General features: G+C 44.9%; 1 protein-coding gene across 1 annotated transcript in view; it reads right to left on the minus strand.

Moving 5' to 3' along the window:
• The window catches only part of LOC134624179 (NACHT, LRR and PYD domains-containing protein 12-like), a 463,420-nt gene that overhangs the window by 120,498 nt on the left and 315,483 nt on the right, over window positions 1-27,439 (minus strand). Inside the window, exons 9-10 of the mRNA XM_065470091.1 lie at window positions 17,864-18,037; window positions 13,475-13,521 (exon numbers count right to left, since the gene is read on the minus strand). Coding sequence (XP_065326163.1) covers window positions 13,475-13,521; window positions 17,864-18,037 — 221 coding nt within the window. The remainder of the gene's footprint in view (window positions 1-13,474; window positions 13,522-17,863; window positions 18,038-27,439) is intronic.

A 27,439-nucleotide genomic window follows, 5' to 3' on the forward strand; every position in this document is an offset into this window, starting at 1 on the left:
AGACACAGGCAGCCAGTGAGGCCAGCACAGGGGCTGCTGAGCACCTTGAATGGCTGTGAGTGAGGCTGGCAGGCCTGTAACACAAAGCAGGCTCTAATGGTTCTAACAGGATATTATGGTCGACGTGCTGTGAAGGTTCTCAGTCGTCCAGGTCAGCGTTAGAAACACCTGCTGAGAGCGTTCAAACCTGAACGACTGAATAAAGAAGTGAAAGCAACACATTCAGCTCTGTGTTTGACTCAGAAAGAGGACGTCACTTTGATTCAAGTCCTTCTGCCAGCAGCCGTCATGTCTCTGATAATAATGTGTCTGATTTTATCAAACATTCCCTGAACACAACACTGATCCTTTCACTTTATTCCTGAACAGTAAACACACCAAACCATGTCTTTGCAGCGTTTGTTTTTGTAACAGCTGTTCTCTTACTCATCTGCCTCCCTCCTCTTCTTGGTGTGTGTGTGTGTGTGTGTGTACATGTTTACATATCTCTGTGGGGAACAAGAGCCCTCATGGGGATAAAATGGAGTTTTAAGGCATTTTGGTTTTAGTGTCAGGGTTACGGTGAGGTTATGGTCAGGTTTGGGCTCAGGGTTAGAGTTAGGCATTCATGTTTGATGGTTATGTTTAAGGGAAGTGGCTCGGGAAAGTTTTATGTCCTCACTAAAATATGAAAACCTGACTGTGTGTGTTTGTGTGTGCTTTCTTCTAATGACTATTTAGTGCTGACCCTCTGACATCACACACATCACTGCTGTGTGGGGACTCTCACCTGCTACTGTAAGGTCTACCTTACAGTATAAAGCAGCTTCAGCTGACTGTTGTTGTGATTTGTATAAATAAAACTAAACAGAAAATTGAACCTGCCCCAAATTTCAGTGCCTCGTGCTTAACTGCAGTCAAAAAAGCACAAAGACCAACGAGTCTGACCTGATTCTTTGGTGGGGCCCTGATGACTGTTAGGAACAGGTGGAGCTGGACATACATTTGACATATTTAAAGTCTAAGATGACCTGAAACAGGTGCAGTCAACTAGACCTAAAGATCTACAATCCCCTAAAAAGTGTAGTGTTTAGTGTGATCAGTTCTTCAAGTTGAAGAAAACAATCACTGCTTACTTTCACAGGTTTGTTGTGTTTTCTCATTTTCAGGTTGTCACTCACAGCAGCCCAGTAAGCATCCAAAGACATTTGAACCTTGTCTTCCTTCTGTCAGCTGTAGGGATGGGTACCGGTGTCCGGTGCCATGATGACATAAACGGTAGTAACCAGACCGAAAAGCAGCGCACATTTCGGTGCTTTATTTCGGTGCTTTTTTTTTTCCTTCAGCCAATTCTAGCCAACCATTTTACGTTTCCGAGGAAAGTAGGCGGGCTCAGGTACGTACGTTCTTTTAGAGCAGAGCTACAGATTAAAAAAGGTGAAGCTGTCCAAAGTCTGGCTGTACTTCGCAGCAAAGCATGCAAACTCAGCAGCCTACAACAAGTGCTTTAAGCTGATACTGTGATACTGTCAAAGGAGGTAACACCTCGAATCCGATGAAACACCTGGCGACGCATAGCGTTTTTTTTAAAGCCGAGAAATGCGCCGTGTTTAGCTTGCTGCGAGACCTCACACCGAGCACATCTACTGCGAGTGTGGTGCCTGTTATCGGACCCGGAGTTAGCAACAACCCCCCAAAAACCCGAAGAGTAGAGTCCTGGCCCCTAGCCCTGCCAGTGTAGCAGAAATGATGATGGCAGCAGCAGCCGTTCTTTTCTGAGTGAGTAGCTTAATGTTGTTCGTGTGTAATTCACATTGAGTAGGCTAACCACATTATTACATTAATGCATGTAAGGTGAACTAGCAAACATCATCATAGCTACATGCGGCTGTCTTCTTGTTTGATGGCAGATACTCTCTTCACCCTGGCCAAAAAGGCTAAAATGACCAAAGAAAAAGTGGAAAACAGTTAAACATGAGAGGTTTTTGGACCAATTTTGTGTTTTTTCCATTGTTTAAGCACTGCTTCCAGCCAAGAGTGATACCATATATGCCCTACAGCTGCAGAAAAGGCTTACATTGTTATCTTTATTTTTATTTTTTACAAAAAAACAGCTAAACATGAGAGGTTTTTGGACCAATTTTGTGTTCTCCATTCTTTAAGCACCGGTTTGAGCACCGTTTAAGCACCGGCACCGTTTCAAAAGTACCGGTTTGGCACCGGTATCGGATAAAACCTAAACGATACCCATCCCTAGTCAGCTGTATATAAAACTGTGACGTTCACGTTTGTTTCAGACTCTGGTTTTTCTGTAAACTGTGATTTTGTTCAGTAAAATCTTCCAGTTTTCTGACACAGAGGAGGAACATCTGTGGATCACATGTAAACCACAGTCTGATGTTAAAGTAACATCCACATGACTGTCAGTGCTCAGGATCAAAACAACAACAGCTGTTGCACAAAGTGCTGAACTGTAAAGTACAGAGTTGTCTGCACAACAATCAAACCAGATGTCACATTAGTTTAATTTCATCCACGACTATAAAGTCATCATTTTTTAGGAGCATTGATTTGTTAAAGATGTGCTGTTCCTGAAAATATTGACCTCATTCTGTCCATTCATGTCAGAAGATGGTTAGCTTAGCATAAAGACTTTAAACGCTGCTGCTAATAAATACAACTACGCACCTCTGTGAGGCTCATTAATGAACACATGCTGGGAAAGACTCAGTCACACAGTCATTTGTTTCTTTGTGTGCAGCTGTGATCAGCTGACGTCACGTCACAGTCACCTCTCAGTTCAACAGCATATAAACAGATGTTACTTGAGCTCTGTGGCTGATACCCAAACCCTGCACTCTGTAACGCCAGCATTCAAAGAGAACTTAAGGATCGGCATAAACTGACTTTGGCGTCTGCTAATCGTAGTGCGCTCGAACACTGAGCACCTCTGTAACCTTCACCACAGCCCTGCAAACTAACCAGTTTAACCTGAACTGATACTTTCATGCAACCTTTGGAAAACAGAATTATCAGCAGCACATCCACTGCTCCAAGATCTGATTTTAGAAACTCTAAAATGAATCATAAAGATGTAAGTTACATATCTGTTGGAAAAAGTTCCTGCTTTAAAAAAGTATCACACACAGTTTGTGTGTCTGCTGTACGAGAGCGTCGGATTTATGATGGGTGAGCACAACTTTTATTTATTATGTAATCTGTTGTTGACTGTCTGAGATAATCTCACCTTTAGTCACACTTTGGTTTACTTGTTTTGCTGTAATTGTCTATAAATATTAATATTCATGTTTGTCAGAGGTTGTTGTTTTAAAGACTCGTATTTATTTGATGAAACTGATTCCTTTAAAAGAGCTGTCTGAAACTTTCTGTCTGTGGAATCGTCACTTTCATTTGCACCAAAGCAGCTGAAGTGGATTCAGAGTGGTTCATGTTTCCAAACTGGACAGACTGATATCCATGACGTTTTACTGACTGTGCTATACTGGGATGATCAAGTGCTCACTTAATTTATTTGAGCAGTTTGTAAAAAACTACCAACAAAGTTCAAACTTTCTCAGGTGAAAAAGGTCGACCTCTAAGAGTTACACATCTGTCCTGATAACTTTCATCACTGTCTTTCCACAGGATACTCTTGGAGCGCCACTCATGACTTAGAGTGAATCAGTCTGGCTCCAGAGTGGAGTTTTCAGTGTGCCTGGATGCATCTCCTTCAGCCTACGCTCCTGTGTCCCAGTACCAGAAATGGATCAGCGACACAGTTACAGGGACACCACCAGGCTTTGTTACCTTCCCCTCCACACACAGTTCATTACAAACCACTGCTCCTCCCACTGCCCCTCCCACCGCTCCCCTCACTGTCCCTCCCACCACTCCTCCTGCCCCTCCCACTTCCCCGACATGTGTGGGTGTGTTTTGCAGTGGTGAAAAACTGATCCACTTCACTGACTTCACCTCACTGTGTGTTCTCGTTGTGTTGCTTCATGTGTTTGCTGCAACTGTTGGAAACTAGATCAACACATTAACTCAAGTTCAAGTACAAACATGAAGAACTTTACCTGACATGTTACTTTACAACTTTAAGAACCTTTATTGTTTATTTATTGTATTTATGGACATCAGGGGTGTCAGAGTTTTATCCCTGATACTGCTGATAAACAGAAGCTCACTCAGGAACGAGGTCACACAGAGCTCAAGTTTTCACTCGCGAGAGGGAAGCAGTTCTCTCCAACCCACTTCAACTTGCTCTCCCCCTGCAGGTTGTTTTATTGGTTACACACATGAATATTCATAAAGCTTGTTGCTGTATTACCTATGAGAAATTACTATAACTGGTTACAAAGCGTGATTGTGCTGTGCAAGCACGGTTATACATTATGTGTGGTTATATGATGGGAGTGCAGCTCTCCCAGATTGTTGTCGGTAGAATCTGTTCTTCTCAAGGCTGCTTGTTCCCCTTATCAATGTCGTGCACGTAGTCATATGCGTAGGTTACCTAGATAGCAAACAGAAGCATTCTAGCTTTCTAAATGGCAACCTACAACACATACATTAAACCTAACAAGGGGGGTGACAGGTTTGTAGCTTAAACCTATTCGCTGGAACAATGAAGACAATGTAATTACACAGCAAAGCAAGACACGAGTAGGTAAAGTTCTTCATGTTTCTCGTGCACGGGAGAGAACCGGACATACGCCGTTCCTTCGCTTGACCCCAGTTGCTCTCGTCCGCTCCCCCGTACACTGCTCTTTTATTGGGGTTACATGAATATGCATAGGTTCATTAACATATGACGTCTACATACACACAAAGAGTACCTTGCTCGTACGTTGTGTGTGTGTGTGTGTGTGTGTTTGTGTGTGTGTGTGTTTGTGTGTGTGTGTGTTTGTGTGTGTGTGTGTGTGTGTGTGCGTGCGTGTGTGTGGGGTCATGATGTGACCCCGTGAAGACTCCCCACCCTGCTGGTGCCAGGGAGTCCAGCAGTTCACATGAACAAAGGCTCTTACACTCAAACAGATATACGCATGTTTGGTATACCATATGTCAGCAAGAGAAGATATAGCCTTGCTCATGATCCCAAGAGGTGTGTGATCTATGCCAGAACACTCTGGAGAGGAGTGAACGCACCCCCCTCTTCATGCTGCACAGAGTTGTTACAGACCTCCTAGGATGAGACATTCTTTCAATCTACAAATGACTATATACTTCTAAGCATATATGAGTAGATATTTCTAAGCATAAATGACAATCCACTATATAAACCTAACAGGGGGTTTGTTTTTTAGCATAGTTAGTATTTTTTTTCTCTATACATCTGTATTTGCTTTATTGTAACAACAATGTACATGAATAAAAGGTGTAGAATTTGAACTATAATCTACTAAACAAATATGTGACCTTTGGCCCTAAAGTTTGTTTCTGGGGTTCTCTTTTTCCTAAAAGCGAGTGCTTAAGGAAAGTGAGCAGAAACAGAAATTTCACGGCATTTTACTGATACTGGAGACAGCAAACTGCAAAGCTAACCTTAACTCTAATTTTTATTCTTACTGTAGCTGTTAGCTAAAAAGGCTCATTTAGTGAAGTTTGCGCCCTGGTTCAGCTTTGACAAAGTTGTCATCTTGTACCCTTTCAGAGCCCCGCATACTGGCAGAGACCCCTACAGTAGGGAAACATGCAAATGAATGTCCAAACCTTTGCATTTTAGCTTTATTTATGTCTTACACAGCATCCCAACTCTTCAGCTAACTTAATAACTTTAGCTAAAGTGAATAGTTGGTCTAATTCCTTAGTGCAGCATTACTGGATCACCTCTATTTGAAGTGAAATAATATGATATACAACTATCAATGCAGCGTCTGCTGTTTATTAGATCAGCCACATGCATTATGATCCCTCAATACAAGCAGATTCTGCTTAGAACTGCATTTACAACTATTGAGACAATATTTTCAGCTTATATGGCTGAAACAAGAAGTTTACAAGGAATCATTTAGAAGAGTTTCAAACATCAACTGATTGAATCCATGAATGTGAAAACGTGTTTGTGAGTGAAAGAGACAGACATGTACAGACTGAACTATCTGTTCAACAGTCAGAGTGTTTCTCTAACAGGAGACACTCTTTACACTCAGCACAGGGACACTGAGGAATGAGGACCCACCCAAAACCCAGGATAAAGAGTTTGAGTGAATGTGGTGTTGAAGGTGTGGAGGTGGATCAGAGTGTCAAAGAAGACTTTGTAGAAGGACAGAGTGCCAGCAGGATAGTCCACATACACTGCTGCTCTGCCAGAGCCTGGGGAGGAGAATCCTCCTCTGTCTTCTTCTTCGTAGGAGATGGATGTTTTTCTGTTATTGTGGAGGACAGCAACTGCATTAGAGCAGCTGGTACAAGTAGAAACGCTATAACAGTTGTTACATCCTGTGAGGCTGTGGGAGTGTGTGGGTGTGGTGTTGTCTTCTCCCTCTTCTCCTCCTTCTTTCTTGCCCCTCCACTTGTCTCTCTCCGCCCCTTCCTTCTCCGTTAGGACACACCTGCTGCTCATCTGCCCTCGTTACCACCAATTACCCTGAGAGGTGATATAAGCTGGAGGAGAGCAGTGTGGAGGTGGGAGAGGCTTCTGGTGGATTTTCATCTGTGGTGGATAGTGTGTGTTTCCAGCCTAGGTGTGGGAAAGGCCTGCTGTGTGTGTGCGACTAGCCCCACTGTGCGTAGCTTACCGTGAGTAGCTCAACTGGGCAGTGTTTTTGCTTGAGTGTCGGCAGCCTCCATTACTTTGTTTGGCCTGCCTAGTTTGTGCTAATAGCAGCGTTGCTGTCTTTTTCTGTTGAAGCCTTATAGTTGTTTTCTTTGGTGAAGTGGTCACCATTCTCTTTGGGTTGACCTGTTTGAGTTATAATTAAAGCAGCGGTGCTGTCTCTTTCTGTTGTTACCTTTTAAATGATTATTGAGTCAATTGATTATAATAAAGACTTGTTTTGTGTTAAAAACCATCTGCCTGGCGTTCCTTTCATTTCACCCGGATTCAACTGTTACTGTCCCCCACCCTCTTCGCCTAGCTTTCATGTGGGGACGTAACAAAGTGGGGGCTCGTCCGGGATAGGAATGAAAGGAGTTGAGTTAACTACGATTGTGAACAGGTGTTTGTGTGTTGTGTGAGGGTCATTTGACTAGCTGCTGCTCTCCCTGGCTAGAATAGGGGAGTGTCTAGCTGAGCGTTTGCTCTTCCTTCGGACACTCATTTTTTGTTTTTCCTTTGTTATTTTCGGAGCAAACCCGGGTGGGGATTAATTCTCTGTTGGGGGTAGGCTTTTCGGTGCCTTTGGCACTTGATGATTTGCCTTTAAAGTGGCCTCGAGCCTGGTACGCTCCAGAAGCTAGGTGAGGCTAGATTCTGAGTAGGCAGGACTGGGGAGAGGTAGTATTTCAGTTAATGGTTGACTTGACACAACACATATTGTTTTGCCTGTTTGTTTTTGTGTTTTTATAAAGGTGTTGTGTGGCCCTTCAGTGGTTAGCTTTTGTTTTGCGGGCCATTTTTAGTCTTCATGGCCACTTTTGATATTTCTGGGTTTACGGCAGAGCCGTCGCTTGCCCTGCTGGATGTTTGTAGGAAGAGGGATCTACATGAGGTGGCAACATATTACGGGATCAGTGTCTCCACTGGGCTACGCAAAGCAGAGCTGAAGGCCGCTCTGGTGTCCGGGTTGTTGGAGAAGGGGGTGGTTGTAATGCAAGAACCCCCGAGCACACCCGGTCCAGCTGGACCAAGTGCTTCGCCTCATGTTCCAAGCCAGGTCGTAGGACCATCAGTGTCTACACCTGTGGGCCAGGGGCTGCCCGAGGGCGGGCCAATAACGCTGCCCCGTTTTGATCCGCTTTCCACCCAGTCATCGGAGGGTTCTAAGCAGGATGCTAGGCTCAAAGTCCATCTGGCTCGTCTCCAGCTGGAAAAGGAGCAGCTCGAGAGAGAGTTCCAGCTGAAAAGGGAAATAGAGCTTAGGCGTTTGGACGCGGAACTGGCTAGGGCTAGGGAGGTCGAGCTAAAGAAGGTGGAGGTGGAGGCGGAGACTAAGGTCAAGATGCGACAGCTGGAACTCCAGCAGGCCTCCTCCCCTCCTGTGGCGGCCTCTCTGTCACAGACAGAGGTGCAGTTTGATGTAGGCAGGAATAGTCGTCTGGTCCCTGTGTTTCGTGACACTGAGGTGGAGGTTTACTTTGAATCATTTGAGCGGATAGCAACAGCCTTGCGTTGGCCGCGGGATGCGTGGGCCATCCTGCTGCAGTGCAAGCTGGTGGGCAAGGCACAGGAGGTTTGTTCCTCGTTGTCCACTGAGTGCAGTTTGGATTACGACAAACTAAAAAGTGCTATCCTGTTAGCCTACGAACTAGTCCCCGAGGCTTATAGGCAGCGATTTCGGGGGTTGAAAAAGGTGCAGGGTCAATCCTTCCTGGATTTCGCAAGGGAAAAAAGTGTCCTTTTTGACCGGTGGTGTATGGCCTGTAAAGCTGCAGATCTAGTTTCGGTACGGGAGTTAATTCTCATTGAGGAATTTAAAAACTGCATCTCCGAGCGGATGGCAGTATATCTGAACGAACAGAAAGTCTCCACGTTGCAGCAGGCCGCGACACTGGCTGACGAGTTCGCACTCGTCCATAAAGCCAGTGTCATTAAGCAAGAGCGACGTGACACACTAGCGAAGGCTAGCGGTGCTAGTGGTGAGCATGGCACAAGGGGGGAGGTGCCTGTGCCACGTCCCAGGTCAGACCGGAAATGTTTTTACTGTTTTAAATCTGGCCATCTAATAGCGGACTGCGAGGCCTACAGGCGAAGACAGCCAGCTTCAACACCACGTAAGCCAAAAGGGATAGGGCTGATTAAAACCGCTTCTCCTGTTAACAGACCCCTGAGCACTGAGACTCCTGATGAATGCTTTAAACCCTTCATTTTCAAAGGAGCGGTGTCGCTCTCTGGTGAGCCTAAAGATGAGCGGACTGTGACCATTTTACGTGACACGGGTGGCTCACAGTCCCTCATACTGGCCAGTGCACTTGCCTTTGATGAAAAGACTGCCAGTGGCACTGATGTTATTGTCAGAGGCGTTGGAATGACTTATGTGCCCGCCCCCCTCCATCGAATTTGGGTGCAGAGTGACCTAGTAAGTGGTATTTTTCCTGTGGCTGTGTGTCCTTGCTTCCCGATTGATGGCGTGGATTTCATAATGGGCAATGACATTGCAGGCGGGAAGGTTTATCCTACCCCAGAGGTCACAAAGACCCCTGGCCCAAGTCCTTTGTCAGATGCTTTAAGCCGGCAGCACCCGGATGTATTTCCTGTAGGTGTTCTTACCCGGTCACACGCCCATCGGCAGGAAGAAGTGGTTGACTTGTCAGAGTCAGTGGTCGGCTCTATTTTGGAAAAGGATGTGATGCCCTACGAGGAGGAGGCGGGTCCTGATGCCAAGGAACTGGCTCATGAAGTAGTTGAGCCTGCTCCTGAACCTGCAGCCCCTCCTCTCCTCACGCGGGAGGCCCTTATGATCGCTCAGAAAAAGGACCCGTTGTTAGCCAAATGTTTTGCCGCCGTAGATGAGAGTGATGGTCCGACAGGAGACAGGAAGCAGACATTTGTTGTTTGTGATGGATTGTTAATGCGCAGGTGGACCTCAAAGCCAGGGGAGGACTGGAGTGTAGTCCAACAGATAGTGGTCCCGGCTAGTTTGCGTCAGCATGTGCTACAATTGGCCCATGACCATTCATGGTCAGGACATTTGGGGATAACTAAAACATATGACCGTATTCTGCAGCACTTCTTCTGGCCGGCAATGAAGACAGATGTTGCAAAGTATTGTAATACTTGTCACACGTGTCAACTGGTGGGCAAACCAAACCAAACTGTGCCCCCCGCCCCACTATGTCCAATACCTGCCGTTGGTGAGCCATTTGAGCACGTTTTGGTCGATTGTGTCGGTCCGTTGCCAAGAACACGGGCAGGTAATCAGTTTTTATTGACCATAATGTGCTTGTCCACGCGGTTCCCCGAAGCAATTCCTCTGCGGAGGATCACCACTGCAAACATTACTAAGGCGCTAATCAAGTTTTTTACCACCTTTGGTCTCCCAAAAACAGTGCAAAAGGACCAGGGAACTAATTTCTTATCCCGAGCATTTAAACAGACTTTAACTTCCCTTGGCATTTCTCATTCCGTGTCTAGTGCTTACCACCCAGAGTCGCAGGGTGCACTTGAGCGTTGGCACCAAACACTTAAGGCCATGCTGAAAAAGTACTGCCATGACACGGGCAGAAGTTGGGATGAAGGCGTCCCCTTCGTGCTGTTTGCGATACGCGATGCCAAGCAGGAGTCCTTAGGGGTCAGCCCGGCTACCCTTGTGTTTGGCCACAATGTGCGGGGCCCACTAAAGATGTTGAAAGAGAAGTTCCTTAGTGGGGGTGTTCCAAAAACTAACGTGGTAGATTTTGTGAAGACGTGTAGGGATCGATGGCAACAAGCTACCTCATTAGCAAAAGAGGCCCTGTGTGTATCCCAGGCAAGCATGAAGAAATGGTATGACAGAAAAGCTGTAAAAAGACATTTTCAGGCTGGAGACAAAGTCCTAGTGTTGCTACCGGTGCCTGGTTCTGCTCTTTCGGCCCGTTTTGCGGGACCGTATGTTGTAGTGAGGAAGGTGTCCGAGACAGATTATGTCCTCAGTACCCCAGAACGCAGGAGGAAAACCCGCCTGTGTCACATTAACATGTTGAAACCCTACCATGATAGGGTAACTCATGAGACCGTTGCCAGCGCAGCAACCCCCAGTGCTGTCTATGCTGCCGTGCTGAGCGTAGAGGCAAGTGCCGACGATGATCTGCATATGCTTTCTGAGGGACAACAGTGTGGGCGGTTGGCAAATTCAGCTTACTTAGCCGAGGTAACGGCCCACTTGTCTCATCTGTCCCCTTCACAGTGCAAAGATGTGCTTAGTCTACTGCACTCCTACCCTTCTCTCTTTGGTGATGTGCCCTCGCGTACTAGTGTTTGTGAACATGACATCAATGTTGGTAACGCAACCCCAATCAAACAGCATGCGTACCGCTGCCCCATGGGAAAGCGTGAGGTGATGAAGAAGGAAGTCAGTTATTTAGTAGAGAACGGTTTGGCACAACCGAGCCACAGCCCTTGGAGCTCCCCGTGTTTGCTTGCGCCTAAGTCTGATGGCACCCCACGTTTCTGCACCGACTACCGGAAGGTAAATGCAGTGACCGTCTCTGATTCTTTTCCACTTCCTCGTATGGAGGATTGCATTGACAACATCGGTCCTGCCAAATACATCTCCAAACTAGACCTTCTTAAAGGGTATTGGCAGGTGCCTCTGACCCCCAGAGCCTCTGACATTTCTGCATTTGTCACACCCGACCATTTCATGCAGTACACCGTGATGGCGTTTGGCATGAAAAATGCTCCGGCCACCTTTCAGCGTTTAATGCAGCTGGTGTTGGGGGATGTGCCTCGGTGTAATGTGTACTTGGATGATGTAGTGATATACACGGACACGTGGGAAGAGCATGTGGCCATCCTACAAGCAGTGTTTCAGCGATTGGCCGATGCCTCGTTAACTCTAAATCTCGCTAAGTGCGAGTTTGCCAAAGCGACAGTCACGTATCTGGGAAAGCAGGTGGGTTTCGGGCGGGTCGCCCGGTGGAGGCAAAAGTCGAGGCTATCCTCAGCTACCCGGCCCCAGCCACTAGGCGGGAGTTAAAGCGGTTCCTGGGCATGACTGGATACTATCGCTGTTTTTGCAAGAACTTTGCGGTAGTTGTGGCCCCTTTGACAAAGCTATGTAGCCCCAAAATCCCTTTTGGTTGGTCAGGAGAGTGCCAGCATGCATTTGAGTCTGCAAAATCCCTCCTTTGCAGCGCCCCAGTTCTGGCCGCCCCCAACTTCTCTCAGCCTTTCAAACTGGAAGTTGACGCCAGTGCCACCGGAGCTGGTGCGGTGCTGTTGCAGGACGACACAGAGGGTGTGTGTCACCCAGTCTGCTACTACTCTGCAAAGTTCAAGCGCCATCAGCTAAACTATTCCACCATAGAGAAAGAAGCTCTAGCGCTGCTGATGGCCTTGCAGCACTTCACTGTGTATGTGGGCTCTAGCTCCTTTCCAGTATCTGTGTATACAGATCACAATCCCCTTACGTTTCTCCAACGTATGTACAACCACAACCAGCGGCTAATGCGCTGGGCTTTGCTGGTGCAAGATTATGACCTGGTTATTCAACACAAGAAAGGGAGTGAAAACCTGGTGGCTGATGCACTCTCACGCAGTGCATAGTGATGAGTTTATTCTCTGTTTTGTATAGTGTGAACATAAGGTGGGGGGAATGTTACATCCTGTGAGGCTGTGGGAGTGTGTGGGTGTGGTGTTGTCTTCTCCCTCTTCTCCTCCTTCTTTCTTGCCCCTCCACTTGTCTCTCTCCGCCCCTTCCTTCTCCGTTAGGACACACCTGCTGCTCATCTGCCCTCGTTACCACCAATTACCCTGAGAGGTGATATAAGCTGGAGGAGAGCAGTGTGGAGGTGGGAGAGGCTTCTGGTGGATTTTCATCTGTGGTGGATAGTGTGTGTTTCCAGCCTAGGTGTGGGAAAGGCCTGCTGTGTGTGTGCGACTAGCCCCACTGTGCGTAGCTTACCGTGAGTAGCTCAACTGGGCAGTGTTTTTGCTTGAGTGTCGGCAGCCTCCATTACTTTGTTTGGCCTGCCTAGTTTGTGCTAATAGCAGCGTTGCTGTCTTTTTCTGTTGAAGCCTTATAGTTGTTTTCTTTGGTGAAGCGGTCACCATTCTCTTTGGGTTGACCTGTTTGAGTTATAATTAAAGCAGCGGTGCTGTCTCTTTCTGTTGTTACCTTTTAAATGATTATTGAGTCAATTGATTATAATAAAGACTTGTTTTGTGTTAAAAACCATCTGCCTGGCGTTCCTTTCATTTCACCCGGATCCAACTGTTACTGTCCCCCACCCTCTTCGCCTAGCTTTCATGTGGGGACGTAACACAGTACAGACTCCAGGACTGATCATTGTGTCCAAACAAACAGTCTCTGCCTCCTTTCCTTATGATGCTTCTGTAACTCACGGATATACGAACTTCTCCTCTCCACTCGACCTCCCAGTAACAGCGACCAGTCAGACCATTTCTACAGAGTAGCTGTTCAACATCAAATCTGTCTGGATGATCAGGATATGACTGAACCTCCCACACATGTGTCACCTTCCTGTTGTTGTCAGACAGTTGGAGGTTTGTGTGAACTGTGTTTGTGTCGATTGTGAGTTGACAGGAATCTGATGGAGAGAACAAACACAATCCAGCTGCAGTTATTGATCCATCATCTGTTCATTGATTGACACTTTGATGATGACTCCTGACATGATGAAGATGGTTGAATGTGTGCTGCTTTGTTTTCATGAATCCCATTAAAAACACACTTACACTTCCTCAGACCTGGTCTCAACCATCGGACTCCAGCAGGCTCCACCCTGAAAGGAGGAGGGGGGTCAGAGCAGCACAGTCAGCATGCACACATGGACATTACATGGCTCTCACACACATGAACATTCACAGTGTTCATCAAAGTGAAAGCTCGGGGGAATGAATTGTCTGTGGTGTCTGTTTTTTGTTAACAACACTCTGTATCGTCTGCCTGAAGGAAGAAATGTGAACAGTTTCTCTCCATGATGTGAAAGGTCTGTAGAGATGTGTTTGTCCCTCATTCTGGACCTTTACAGGTCCTGGATGGAGGGAAGACAGCACAGATGAGCCTCTCTAAAGACCTTATTTTCTGGCCCCGTCATGCTTCATGACTGAGGCCAAGCAGACAGTGATTGATGAAAACAGGACAGACTGGATGATGCCATTTCTCCAGACTGCACAGGGTTATATCTTTGGATTAGTTCTGACACATTCATCAACACCACATCTCCAGTCATTGGAGGAAATATCACAGGAGAAAAAAGTCTGAGTTTTACTGTAAAAACCACAAACATGTTTAACCAATCATTTTGTACATTTTAAAAAATTATGCACAAGTTTTGCAAACAACAACTACTTCCCTAAAAATGCAGCCCAGGCCTCAGGCGGTTTTTATATAAGGATTTCAAACGATTTACAGAACAATCACGTGTTCTGCATCAAATAAGAAGCCACACAAATGATTTGTGCCACTGCAAAAATAGTTTGTGTCCACTACAAGACAGAGGAGAACAGCACAGGGATAACCTGCAGGTCTGACAGCAGGAGGTGGATCACTCCTGTTTTCCATATGGAGACAGTGTTTACACTGCAATCTGCCTTTGGTGGCTTTAAGGCAGCAACTGTGACGTTCACTAGTAGAACTGACACACAACACAACCACTACACTACACACCAACTACACGCTAACTGTAGCCTCCAAACACGCTAAACATTACAAATCTCTCATGTATCAAAATTCGCTCTTTCTCTCGACATTACATGGCTCTCATAAACATACTGTTAGACACTGATAAAGGAACAGTCCAACATTTTCACAAATACACTTCAAGGAGTGGGAGTCATGTGAATATTGTCATCTAATTGGTTTGAATCCTCTAGTCAGTCACAGAAAGAGGTCCCCCCCACACCCCAACAGCCCCCACTGCTAGCTAACAGCAGCCTAATATTCAATTCAATTCAATAAAACTTTATTGATCCTGAAGGTTAACCCCGAAGGAAATTGGGTTAAGGCTGCCGACCTTTGCCAGCGCCATCTTACCCTTCTGACCATACATACATTATGTAAATGACCGTATTAATCTTTTGTAAAGTGTTTTGTAAAGTTATGAGTGACTATTATATTGTTGGAGCGGATGCTTTTATTTTGAAAGTCACAGAGCGACAACGTGCCGTAAATCAAGTGGCGTAAACCATATAGCAGAAGCGCGGGTTTTAATGCACAGAGAAAAGGTGTTCTCTATGGTTAATGGACGGAAATGGGAAAAAGAACGGCTATCAAGGTGCAATCCTGAGTTGTAAGCAGTTCCTAGCACCTGGTTGATGAGGGAACAAGGTTTGTAACAAAATTTGTCCTGTGGATTTGTACTTTGTTGTTTTACGAGCATATAGCTGCTGACCGTTACTAAGTATAAAGCCTAAGTTTTCACCCACTAGAGGGTGCTAACGTACCTCATGTTTAGGCAGCGATGCAGCGATTTCACTGTTATATGCAATAATTTACAAGTTTTAGTGTTATTTGTTATGTAAGGTAAAAAGAATTAATTTGTGATTAATAAATAAGTCAAAAGGTTAAAGGTAACACACTGTTTGATTTACTAATAGTCTTTTATTCTGTATGTTGTAGCTCTTACGGTGTGTTCACATGCACGGCTATTTAATAAAAGGATTGTGAACCATCAGTTTGAGAGACCATCTTTTCAACCGGGGATGCTACACATTACACAAACATCACATGGGGAAGACAGGTCAGAGGGGTATAACAATGGAAAATGCACAACATGAGGAAAGATAAGGAGAAAAAAATAACTCCCCCCAGACTGAGCTCCAACAGGGAGATCAGTTTGAGGACAGAAAAAAACACCTCTGCACATAGCACATGAAAAAAACGCTTAATACACCAAAGAAACACATGACAAGCAACAGGGGTGGGTAAAGGGTGAGAGACAGCCGATGTAGACAGTACATCCGGTTCGATACTTTGGTGTCATGGTTCGATATTTTTCCGACACAAAAAAATTTTCATGCCTTTTTAATTTGTCACTTATTAAAATTATAAATATATATTTGAACTCAAAAGTGTAGTTTTTAAATTTAATGTTGCTAAAACAACAAAGTAATAAAAAAATACATCTATCTGATCGAGAAATCACTCATCTTTGGAAAAGAGAGTTTATTACAGAGAAATGGCTCTTTCCAAAATAAAAGCTCTACTATACGCCCTTTCTGGGGTATATTCTCAGCAGCATATTAAACATATCAGGTCCCCATAAGGAGAATCATGTGCTAATAGCTGTCTAAATGACTCGGGTAAAGTTTGTAGCATGCATGCTTGTTGTTTTTGTCTGCTTCCACTTGTCTTTGCACTAGGATGATGTCGGTGTAAACGTGCAGCCATATTCATTGTGTTCCCACTAGAGCTGTCAGCGTTAATCTCGTTAAAATGACTTTAACGCCATAATGCCACAAATCTCCGTTAACGAGTTACCGCGGATCGCCCTGTGCTTGGGACTGGACGGTGTCAACACATTAACGAGCTAACTGCTCTAACGCACTAGTTCCCACCAATGTAATTGAGCATTGCGTGGCACATCCGACATACTTTTGTCCATGACGCGCTTACCTTCAGGGTCATACTTCACATGAAAACCAAGATAGTTCCAAATGCCAGATCTGAATGAGGGTGGGGGAGGCTCAATTTCGTGTAGCGTTGAGGCAGTTGCCATGTTGCAATGAGCTTAGCTTCTGTCTCGCTAGCTTGCGCTGCGCTCAGTGGATCTGCACTCGACAGTGCATCCTAGGCGGAGTAGTCGAACGCAGATCCACTGAGCGCTCAACACAGACAGCATCGTCAGAAGAACATTTGGTAAAACAAATTAAAAAATTTGTATTGTTCGATACATATGCGTACCGAACCGAAAGCACTGTATCGAATGGTTCAACACCGATACGAGTATTGTTGCACCCTATGTATTTTGCCTGGCTAGCCTTTCTTAATTGGGGTACGTCTTCGTCTCTGCAGTTCTCTATTTCCGGAAATGAAAAATAAATATCTTTTTTTTTAAATTATTATTACGATATTAGCAAACTAATGTTTTCTCTTACTTATTAACATTGATAGTAGCTAATACTAATACTCTTTTCTCTTGGGTAACAACAATGTGAGGAGTTAATGCTAAGTAGGCTGCTTTTAGCGGCTAAAGCTAATTTGAGGTGAATAAGCTAACGCTAATACCCTTTTCTCTTGTGTTATAATGATGTGAGATGTTAATGCTAAATAGGCGCCATGAGTGACTCTTCTCCCTTGCGTTATAACGATATGAAGAGTTTATGCTAAATTCAATTCAATTCAATTCAATTTTATTTATATAGCACCAAATCACAACAAAAGTCGCCTCAAGGCGCTTTATATTGTACAGTAGATAGCACAATAATAAATACAGAGAAAAACCCAACAATCATAGGCTGCCATTAGCAGCTAATGCTAATACCGTTTTCCCTTGCTTTCTACAACTTGAGCAGCTATTGCTAAGTAGGCCACTTTGCTCTGCTAAGGATTTCTGTGACCATGATGGAAACTCTGATAAGCTAATGCTGCTAAGCTAATGCTGTTTATGGGCCTTGTTCAAATGAATAGTTCATTCTCATTCTGTTGTTTGAGAACAATAACAGAAAAATGTGCACAACAAATTTATTGTGAATTTAGCTGTGAATGCAGAGTTTCCAGTATTTAGGCTTCCATTTCCAAATGTTAGCTGCTCCTGTCTGCCTCTTTGTCACACACACAGACTGAAATGATTCACAGCCTTGTTTCATCCTTCTGTCAGTGTCACTGACTGTCATTGTCACTGTGACATACAGCATGGGAAACATACACATGGCTGACACTTTATTAGGTACACAGTGGCCACTATCTCAGGTACACCTGTGTCCTAGATGTTCCTGCAAACAGACTCCTTGGAGACGCCTACATAAATATGCATGTACTATCCAGCTAGACTAGTGTGTCTGTCCCCGAAAATATTCCTGCATGTGTGACTGTTCATGTCTCATTTGCAGGAAACAATTGGGAAGTGAGTGAAGGACTGTGTTTTCCAGCTCTTCCTCCTCTATCAGACATTCTCTCCATACCTGAGAGTGTCCAGTCTCCAGCCTGGATCCTCAAGTCCAGCCGACAGCAGCTTCATTCCTGAGTCACCTGGATGATTGTAGCTCAGGTCCAGCTCTCTCAGATGGGAGGGGTTGGAGCTCAGAGCTGAGGCCAGAGAAGTACAGCCTTCCTCTGTGATCAGACAGCCTGACAGACTGCAGACACACAAAACAACAATCCTTCTGTCAACAATCATTTTCTCTTTGTTACAATAACATCTATCCATTTACATCCATTCAATGTAACTTTATTTATCAGTGATAATACCCAACAGACAACAACAATCATCTCAAGCTGTTTAACAGTGTAAGGTAACAGCCTCCAATATTAGAGAGAAAGCCCCAAACATCAGACAATTCACTGTGAGCAGCACTTGGTGATGGTGGGAAGAAGAACTCCCTTTGACACAAAGATCCTCCCAGAAAACAGGCTCCAGGAGGAGCGTCTACCATGACTGGTTGCAGGGTGAGGGGAAAGAGAAGAGATGAGGTCAGAGAGACAAGAACAAAGAACACTTAACTTACGGCGCCATCTCGGATGGCAGCCTGCGTAACATGCTCTCTACAGTTGAAAATTACTGTCCTCTTTCTTTTTTTTGCTCTTATTTATTTCTTTTTTTTCTACTTAGTCTTTCAGTTTATACTTTTTGGTGTAATTGAGATATTTTTATCCGTGCTTGGAAGTGAAATTCCCTGCAAAACTACTGCGATGACCGCGACGCCACGCTGCCCCTTTGTCTATAGCCGAGACCAGCTGCTGGGACTCAGACAGCACGAGATCACTGCGGTGATCAAAAGGAACTACTGCGGCTGCAGAGCTGGGAAAACGAAGACGAAAACGAAGACTGAGGAGGAAAAGATTCCGTCCTGCTCTCCTGTCAGTAGTGACTGGTAATGTTAGATCGCTGGTTAATAAGATGGAGGAGATCGTGAAGCTAACAAGGACAGAGAAAGTTTTCCGAGAATGCAGTGTTATGTGTTTCACGGAGACATTGCTGCATAAAAACATCCCGGATCAGGCGGAGGATCTAAACGGATTTATGTGTGTGAGAGCGGACAGGGACCCAGCAGCAGTGAGAAGAAGAGGGGAGGAGGAGTCACTCTTTATGTTAACAACTGCTGGTGTTCCCCCAGTCACGTTATGGTGAAGATGGCTGTATGTAACAAACACATTGAACTGTTAGCAGTCGGTCTTCGACCGTATTATTCACGGCAAGAGTTTTCTCTCCCCATTATCATCATTGTTTACATCGCCCCTGCCGCTAATGCGGCGCAGGCTTATGATGTCATCAGCTCAGCGACAACGGATCTCCTGAATCGAAGCCCCTCTGCGTTTGTGGCTGTAACGGGTGATTTCAACCACGCAAACCTCTCCACTGTTCTACTCACATTCAAGCAGTATATGGACTGCAAAACCAGAGACAATAAAACATTGGACCTGTTTTATGTCAATGCTACTGAGGCATACACCTCCATCCCTCTCCCTCCCCTGGGCAGGGCAGATCACAACCTTGTCCACCTCCAGGCCCTTTACAAACCTGCCTTTCCTGAGACAACCTGCAGTCACAAAAACAGTTACAACATGGAGAAGGGAGTCGGAAGAGACTCTGCAGGGATGCTTTGAGGCAACGGACTGGGATATTCTTTGTGAGTCTCATCAGGAATATAGATAATCTCACAGGCTGTGTTACAGGCAGTGTTGGGGAGTAACGGAATACATCTACCGCCGTTACGTATTTAAAATACAAAATATGAGTAACTGTATTCTGTTACAGTTACCGTTTAAAAAGGTGGTATTTAGAATACAGTTACTTTGCTGAAATAAATGGAATACACGGCGGTATTTTCCTGTTTCATATTGTGGCGGGTCAGGACTGTTTGGATTTTGTTTGACAGCTATGTCCTGTTGTTCCAGGTGGCAGCGTTACGGTTGCCATGGTTACAGGGTGACGCGCTCTCTCTGCGACTGTGTGTTTCCTGGGTGAGAGAGCGCCTTTTTGTTGTTGTTGTGCTCTGGCAATAAGACTGTACAATTCCTCCTCACTCTGTAGGTGATTTTCTGAGGATTAATAACAAAGCTATTCTGTTCCCATTCAGACCGTGCAATACCACCCAACAGTTTCTCATTGAATGTTTGTTTCATCTCCCCATCATATGCTGCTCCTACTCTTGTGTCTATTTGCACAATAGTATGTCACTTTTAGAATCACGTGCACTGATAGCTAAGCTATTTATTTTTCAGGATATAGTTATATTCCGTTATATAGTTATTAGGGGTGGGTTTTTATAATCGATTTATCGATTAAAATCGATTCTGGCTTGGATAACGTAAAATCGATTCATTAAAATCCTGAATCGATTTTTTAATTAATTAATTTAAATTTATTTTGCCCGAAATGCCAGAGTCTCTGGTGAAATCTCACAAAATTTAAACAACCACCAAACAGCTCAGACAGTAAATGAGAGCAGGTACACGAATTCTGCTCAAAGACTTAAACACACAGCGCAGACCCGCCGACTTATCAGAATCAGTGAGATGTCGTCTTTCTTACCCGACGGCACGGACACGGTCGGGGCTGAAAGCCGACAGCTCGCTGATCCTGATCTGGCGGCTGCGCGCTTTGTGTTCACGCCCTTTATGCGCTGATTCTGAAGCTGTTAGTTTGATCTCTCTCCAAAACAATATTGACCGAACCAGCAGCAAAAGAAGATCCAAACTAGGCTTCACATAAACATCGTCATGAATTCCCTCTGACCTTTCCTGTTTTGCTTTCACCAGGATAAAATCACACTTCATGCACAGCTCTCCCCCCCTCCCCCCCTCTCTCCTTCAAGAACAGTTTCCCGTCTAAAAATCTGTTTTCTTCATTATTCGCTTGCTAGTTACGCACAAGTCTGCTGTTGTTTACAGCGCTGTCGGCTGTTTTTTTTTCCCTTTTACATTCTTCCAAAAAGAAAACCTAATTTCTGCCGTTCAATACTGAACAAATTTAAACTTTCTAAAATTATGCAAAATGCAGAATGCTTAGCTGTGTCTGTAATAAAGCCGCTGTAACGTCAGAGGTAACGTTCATATGTTGATTAATGGTTTTCTTTCGTTTTTGATGTACTGCAGAATATTTTTATAAAATCCAGGCCAGGAAAACCACCTTCATGTTTTTCTGTGTTTTATCTTCAGCTACTTTGACACAAAGGCATCTGCTGTGACGCTTACACCTTTGATAAAGTCTTGCGTGTGTCAGCTTCCTTTTTATAGATACAAAAATATGTAAATGTACTGATCTGAATTATAATATTTCTGACTGTCAAAATATCCCAGATTCAAATCGAATCGAATCGAATTAAATTGAATCAGAATCGAATCGATTCTAGAAATCAGTGACGATACTCAGCCCTACTCTTTATATAGTTAGGTAGGAGTCAGACCATGTTTGTTTTTAGCTGAAAAACATTACACCCAGTAACCTGCTGTGTTGAAAACGTGTTTCCCAACTATGTTTGCTACCCTACAATCCGTCCTACTCTGTAGTAAATTCAGCGATATTTGACTGTCCTGTTGCTCCCATTGAAATTTATATAGCCTATTTAAAATCTAAAACATAACATTATCCGTAGCCTGCTGTTTTTACCACTGTCCTGAGCCACGTTCAGGTAAAAGTGTAAGATCAAATGATCCGATCAATAAAGGATAATGTTGGATCAGTGTTTCAATATTTATATCTTTAGTTAGATGTACATGTGCTTTGGTTATTTGCCCTTTGGTTGAAAGTACACTGAGAGCGGACTTTTTTTTTTATTAGTGATCTTAATAATATTTTTTTAATCTAATTGAATACAATGTATTTGTGTGTGATTGTCAGTTCAAAGCGGGAGAGAGGAAAGAGGAGACCATGAGGAGAAAGTACAATGTCAGGAAGAACCAGGTAAGAAAACAGACAGGAGTACTAACAGGCATCGAATCAATTCGGGACCTTGTGAATCGGAATTGAATCGATTCTAGAAATCAGTGACGATACCAGCCTTAATAGTTATATTCAAAAATATATTTTGCACTATCCTACTGTATATTACTGTATACTTGAATTCTATTGTAAATATTGTATATCTTATTACTCTGTACCTCTGTCTCTCTTGCTGCACTGAGTATGTGTATGACAAAAGAATTTCCTTCGGGATAAATAAAGTTCTTGGTATCTTATCTTATCTTAAAACACAAACTAAGGAGAGAGAAGACAAAAGTTAAGGACATGCAGTAGTGACATATAAAAGCATCAGGAGTGAAAAGAGAGGAGAAGAAAGCAGAGCATCATGGGAAGTCCACCAACAGCCTGAGCCTATAGCAGCATTACTAAGGGATGGTTCAGGGTCACCTGATCCAGCTTGAACTATAAGCTTTATCAAAAAGGGAAGTTTGAAGCTGATCTTCAAAGCAGCCACTCAGGGACATCCTCCACACACACACAACACCTAGGTTGCTATGGCAACCACAGCTGACACGGACAGAGTGCACAGCTGGAACCCTGCAGGTATATTTATCATGATTTATTTCTCACTGTCCGGTCTATGTGTGAGAGACAAACAGCCTCTGTATGTGTGTGTAAATACAGCATGAAGTAAATGAATGCTCGACATTCTCATTTGAATCTTTGATTCTTGTTTCTGTTGCAGGTCTGTGACTGAACTACCTACCCCGCCTACGTGGTCAAATTCAAGTCTGCATTCAGAACAGACCTGGAGACACGCAAGCAAAATGCCAACATTGTATATGTGAAAGCTACTGCTGCACTGGAGCCTGATTCAAGGAGCTCAAGTGTTTACCCAGATCTTACTGACCTTACTGAAGGAACAGAGGGTTGTTGGAGGGAAACCTGTGGAAGCAACAACATCTGAGCCACCAGAGAAAAAGTTGGCCCTATTGGTGCTTCATCAGAGTGTGAACAGGAGGAAGACTCAGCTGAGAACAGTGTGGTGGATACAGAGCAGAGCCCACCATCAGTACAGAGGCCTGTCCATTAGAGTGCTGCTCCAAACATGCAGCACATGTACTTGGCCACAGCTGCAACATCTGTACCTGTGAGAGCTTGTTCTCTGTTGCTGCTCATATTGTACAGAAGAAGAGAGTTTCTTTATCATCAGAAAATGTCAATGAGCTTGTGAGTCTTAGCAGCTGGCTCGGTGCAGAGGAGGAAGAACATGTCAAGTCAGAGGAAGATAAATGCAGTTCATGTTGTCAACTCAACCTGGACGACTGAAAGAGTTTTTCTTTGTCTTGTTTCTGACTGAGATTCTCCAAAGGAAATCCAGCACAAACACACACTTCACACAGTCAAAGTCCTGCACAGTAAATGAGCTGATGAGCGTTTGTGCTGCTACCTGATAACAGAAAAATAGTTCTGCTGGTTCCTGTTCTGAAAACACACATTTATAAATGTTAACTTGCTGTTGATCAAAGGTATGTTGGTGGCTCTGGACTCTGAGGGGAACTTTGTAAAAACACTAGATCAAATGTTGACGTCCTGGCAGAGGCAAAGAACTTTGATTTGATATTTGATTTGATTAGATTCATGTTTCAGCTCACACTGACAGAAATATTTGAACTGCTACTGTGTTAAAGGAAATATTGCTGTTAGAAAGCACCTGATTTGTTTCTGCACACTGTTGCACTTCTCATACTGCAGTACTATTAAAATAAGTACACAATACACTACTTTTGAACTCATGATTGCATGTTGCTGTAACAAAGCCATTAATGGTGATTCAAAGTGTTCATGGTTTTCCAGCACAACAAATGATTGCACAAGTGTGACTGATCCACTTTCTAATGTGTGTCACGGTCAGTCGTCAACAAAATAGACGAACTGAATCTACTTCTCGCCGCACAGCCAATCGTCCACGACTGCTGTGTCCTGGTCGTCACGGAGACATGGCTACAAGAGGGAATTCCCGACGCCTCCGTGCAGCTAGCAGGCCGCACAATGCACCGCAGCGACAGAAAGGCTACAGCGGGGAAAAGCAGAGGAGGAGGTTTGTGCATTTACACACATAACAACTGGTGCACAAACACTAGGATCATCACCACAGTCTGCTCCCCGGACATAGAGGCAATGTCTGTCATGTGCAGACCTTTCTACTTGCCCAGAGAACTGACTGCAGTGCTAATAACAGCAGTCTACATTCCACCAGATGCTAATGTTAGCTCAGCCCTTGCATACCTGCACTACATTATCTCCGAACAGTAACGGACATACCCAGAGGGAGTACACATTATTGCAGGGGATTTCAACAGAGCATGGTTAAGAACTGTGCTGCCTAAATTTGTACAACATGTGAAATGCCCTACGAGAGGAAATAACACCTTGGATTATGTTTACTCAAATATTAAGCAAGCCTACAGATCTGTTCCCCTCCCCCACCTGAGCATGTCCGACCACCTCTCTCTACTTCTTGTCCCGGCATACACACCACTCAGGAAAAGGACAAAGCCCACCATCAGAACCATTAACACCATTTCTGACGAAGCTCTCGCTCAATTGCAGGACTGTTTTGCTCTCACAGAGTGGAGTGTCTTTGAACAGGATAACCTAGAGACTCACACAACCGCAGTGCTGGGTTACATCAAACACTGCATGGACACTGTCACCACATAAAAGCGGGTCCGCGTCTACCCCAACCGTAAACCCTGGATGACAAGCAAGGTTCAGGCACTGTTAAAGGCACGCAACTCTGCATACAAATCTGGGGACCAGAACATGTAGAGCAGAGCAAGAGCAGACCTAAAAAAAGGCATCAGAGCAGCAAAACTGGACTACTCAAACAAGCTATCAGATCATCTCTCTGATAACAACTCCAGGAAGGTATGGGAGGGCCTCAAACACATCACCAATTACAAAGCCAAAGGGACAAATATAGATAACATGGACATCTCGTTAGCGGAGGAACTTAACCACTTTTTTGCCCGCTTCGAGAAAACTGCAGTCACCCCCACCATGCACACCACCCTGCCTACAGCGCCCTCTGAGCACAGCCCGAACACATTTAGCCTCCAACAACATCAGGTCCGCAATGTGTTCAGAGCAGTGAATCAGAGGAAAGCTGCTGGTCCCGACGGAATACCTGGTAGAGTGCTCAAAGCCTGTGCTGACCAGCTGGCTCCTGTGTTGACCAGACTATTCAACCTCTCCCTGACACATGCCACTGTCCCTCACTGCCTGAAATCATCAACAATAGTCCCAGTCCCCAAGTCCACCACCATCAGTAGCCTCAGTGACTACAGACCCATTGCACTGTATCCAGTGGTTGCAAAGTGCTTTGAGAAGCTGGTCCTAAAGCACATAAAGGACTGCCTCCCACCCAGCTTCGACCCCACCAGTTTGCCTACAGGGCAAATAGGTCCACAGAGGATGCAATTTCCACTGCTCTCCACTCTGCTCTGCATCACCTGGAGAATCCTGGGACATCAGTAAGGATGCTCTTTGTTGATTACAGCTCGGCCTTCAATACTATCATCCCAGAGATTCTTATAGACAAGCTGGTAAACTTGGACTTTCCCCCCTCCACATGTGCATGGATCAAAAACTTCCTCACAGACCGTTCACAATCAGTCAAGGTTGGCAACCAGCAATCATCCACCCTGTCGCTCAGCACTGGCTCACCACAGGGATGTGTGCTGAGTCCACTATTATACACCATCTACACCAGTGACTGCACCCCTACGCACCCCTGCAACATTATCATGGCTCAAGAGTTGGGCGTTCGCCTTGTAATCGGAAGGTTGCCGGTTCGAGCCCCGGCTTGAATAGTCTCGGTCGTTGTGTCCTTGGGCAACACACTTCACCCGTTGCCTACTGGTGGTGGTCAGAGGGCCCACTGGCGCCAGTGTTCGGCAGCCTCGCCTCTGTCAGTGCGCCCCAGGGTGGCTGTGGCTACAACGTAGCTTACCATCACCAGTGTGTGAATGTGTGTGTGAATGGGTGGATGACTGGATATGTAAAGCGCTTTGGGGTTCTTAGGGACCAGAAAGGCACTATATAAATACAGGCCATTTACCATTTACCATCATCAAATTTGCAGACGACACCACTCTGATGGGGCTCATCACCAACGATGATGACACCGCATACAGGGATGAGGTCCAGCGACTGTCAGAATGGTGTAACTACAATAACCTCACCCTAAACACCAAGAAAACCAAGGAAGTGATCATGGACTTCCGCAAAACAAGGACTGATCCTCCCACCCTCTCCATAAAAGGTGACTATGTGGAGAGGGTGTCCTCCTTTAAGTTCCTCGGCACCCACATATCCGAGGACCTATCCTGGTCCACAAACACATCAGCCCTAGTAAAGAAAGCCCAGCAGCGCCTCCATTTCTTGAGGGTTCTGAGATGGAACAGGCTGCAGACTGAACTCCTAGTGTCCTTCTACCGTGCCACTATCGAGAGTGTGCTTGTGCACGCCATCCCTGTGTGGTACGCTGGTTGCACAACAGCTGACAAGAAGAGACTACAGAGCATCATCAGAACTGCAGAGAAGGTGATCGGCTGTCCACTCCCCTCCCTGGACTTAATTGCCAGCTCAAGATGTCTCTCCAGAGCCAGGGCAATTATAAAGGACCACCTCCATCCTAACCACCACCTCTTCAACATCCTGCCCTCTGGAAAAAGACTCAGATCCATCAGGTGCAAAACCAACAGACTAAAGAACAGCTTCTTCCCGTGGGCTGTCAGAACTATTAATGGAATTAAGAGTGTGTAAAGACTTCCCCAACACATCCACCCTGACACTGCTGTTGATCATCTATGTGCAATATCTCAGTCTTTCCATGTTCTGTGCAATATTTTTGGCTCAAGTGCAGTTATTTTGGTCCCAGTCTGTTTCATTGTTCTTACACATACAACGTGTATATAGTGTATCCACTCACACATGTATATATATACACTGCTTTTTATTTTATTTTATTCTATTTTTTTTCCACCTTCGATGTATATTGGTTTCTCTTTTTCTTACTTTAGCACCTTTGTGGTCCAGCTACCCAATTTTGCTGTTCAAGAAACTGCACAATGACAATAAACAGCTCTAAACTTAAGTGTGTAGCCCACACTGTGTGTCACTGTGTGTCACTGTCACAGGTGAGTCTGTGTATCCAGGTTCTATGAGGAGAACAGGATGTAGTGACTGAGTCCAGCAGCTTAAAGTCTGACTCCATCCTCCATTTGCCTTTGTGTAGCTGACACTTCATTTTAATGTCCTTCTATTCTGGTTCATCTGCTCATCTGGTTTCAGTTTCTATAAGCACACAGGTTTCATCAGTGGCTCTATGACCTCAGTAATCTTTGCTGGGCCTTAATGCTCTGAACAAAGCTGCACATCACAAGACTAAATAGAAATGAATCAGTCTTTCATTTCTCACTGCTGTTTGACTTCAGCTCTCAATGTCCCACCATAACCCATGGAAAGAATTACTGTCCATCCAGGCTCCTGAACATGAAGCTGATGAAGGTGGAGTATTGTGAGGGCTGATGGAGATGATGATGAGGAATCCAGGAGCAGTGGGTGGATG

This window comes from Pelmatolapia mariae, linkage group LG3_W (genome assembly GCF_036321145.2).
Source record: "Pelmatolapia mariae isolate MD_Pm_ZW linkage group LG3_W, Pm_UMD_F_2, whole genome shotgun sequence".
Taxonomy (NCBI): Eukaryota; Metazoa; Chordata; class Actinopteri; order Cichliformes; family Cichlidae; genus Pelmatolapia; species Pelmatolapia mariae.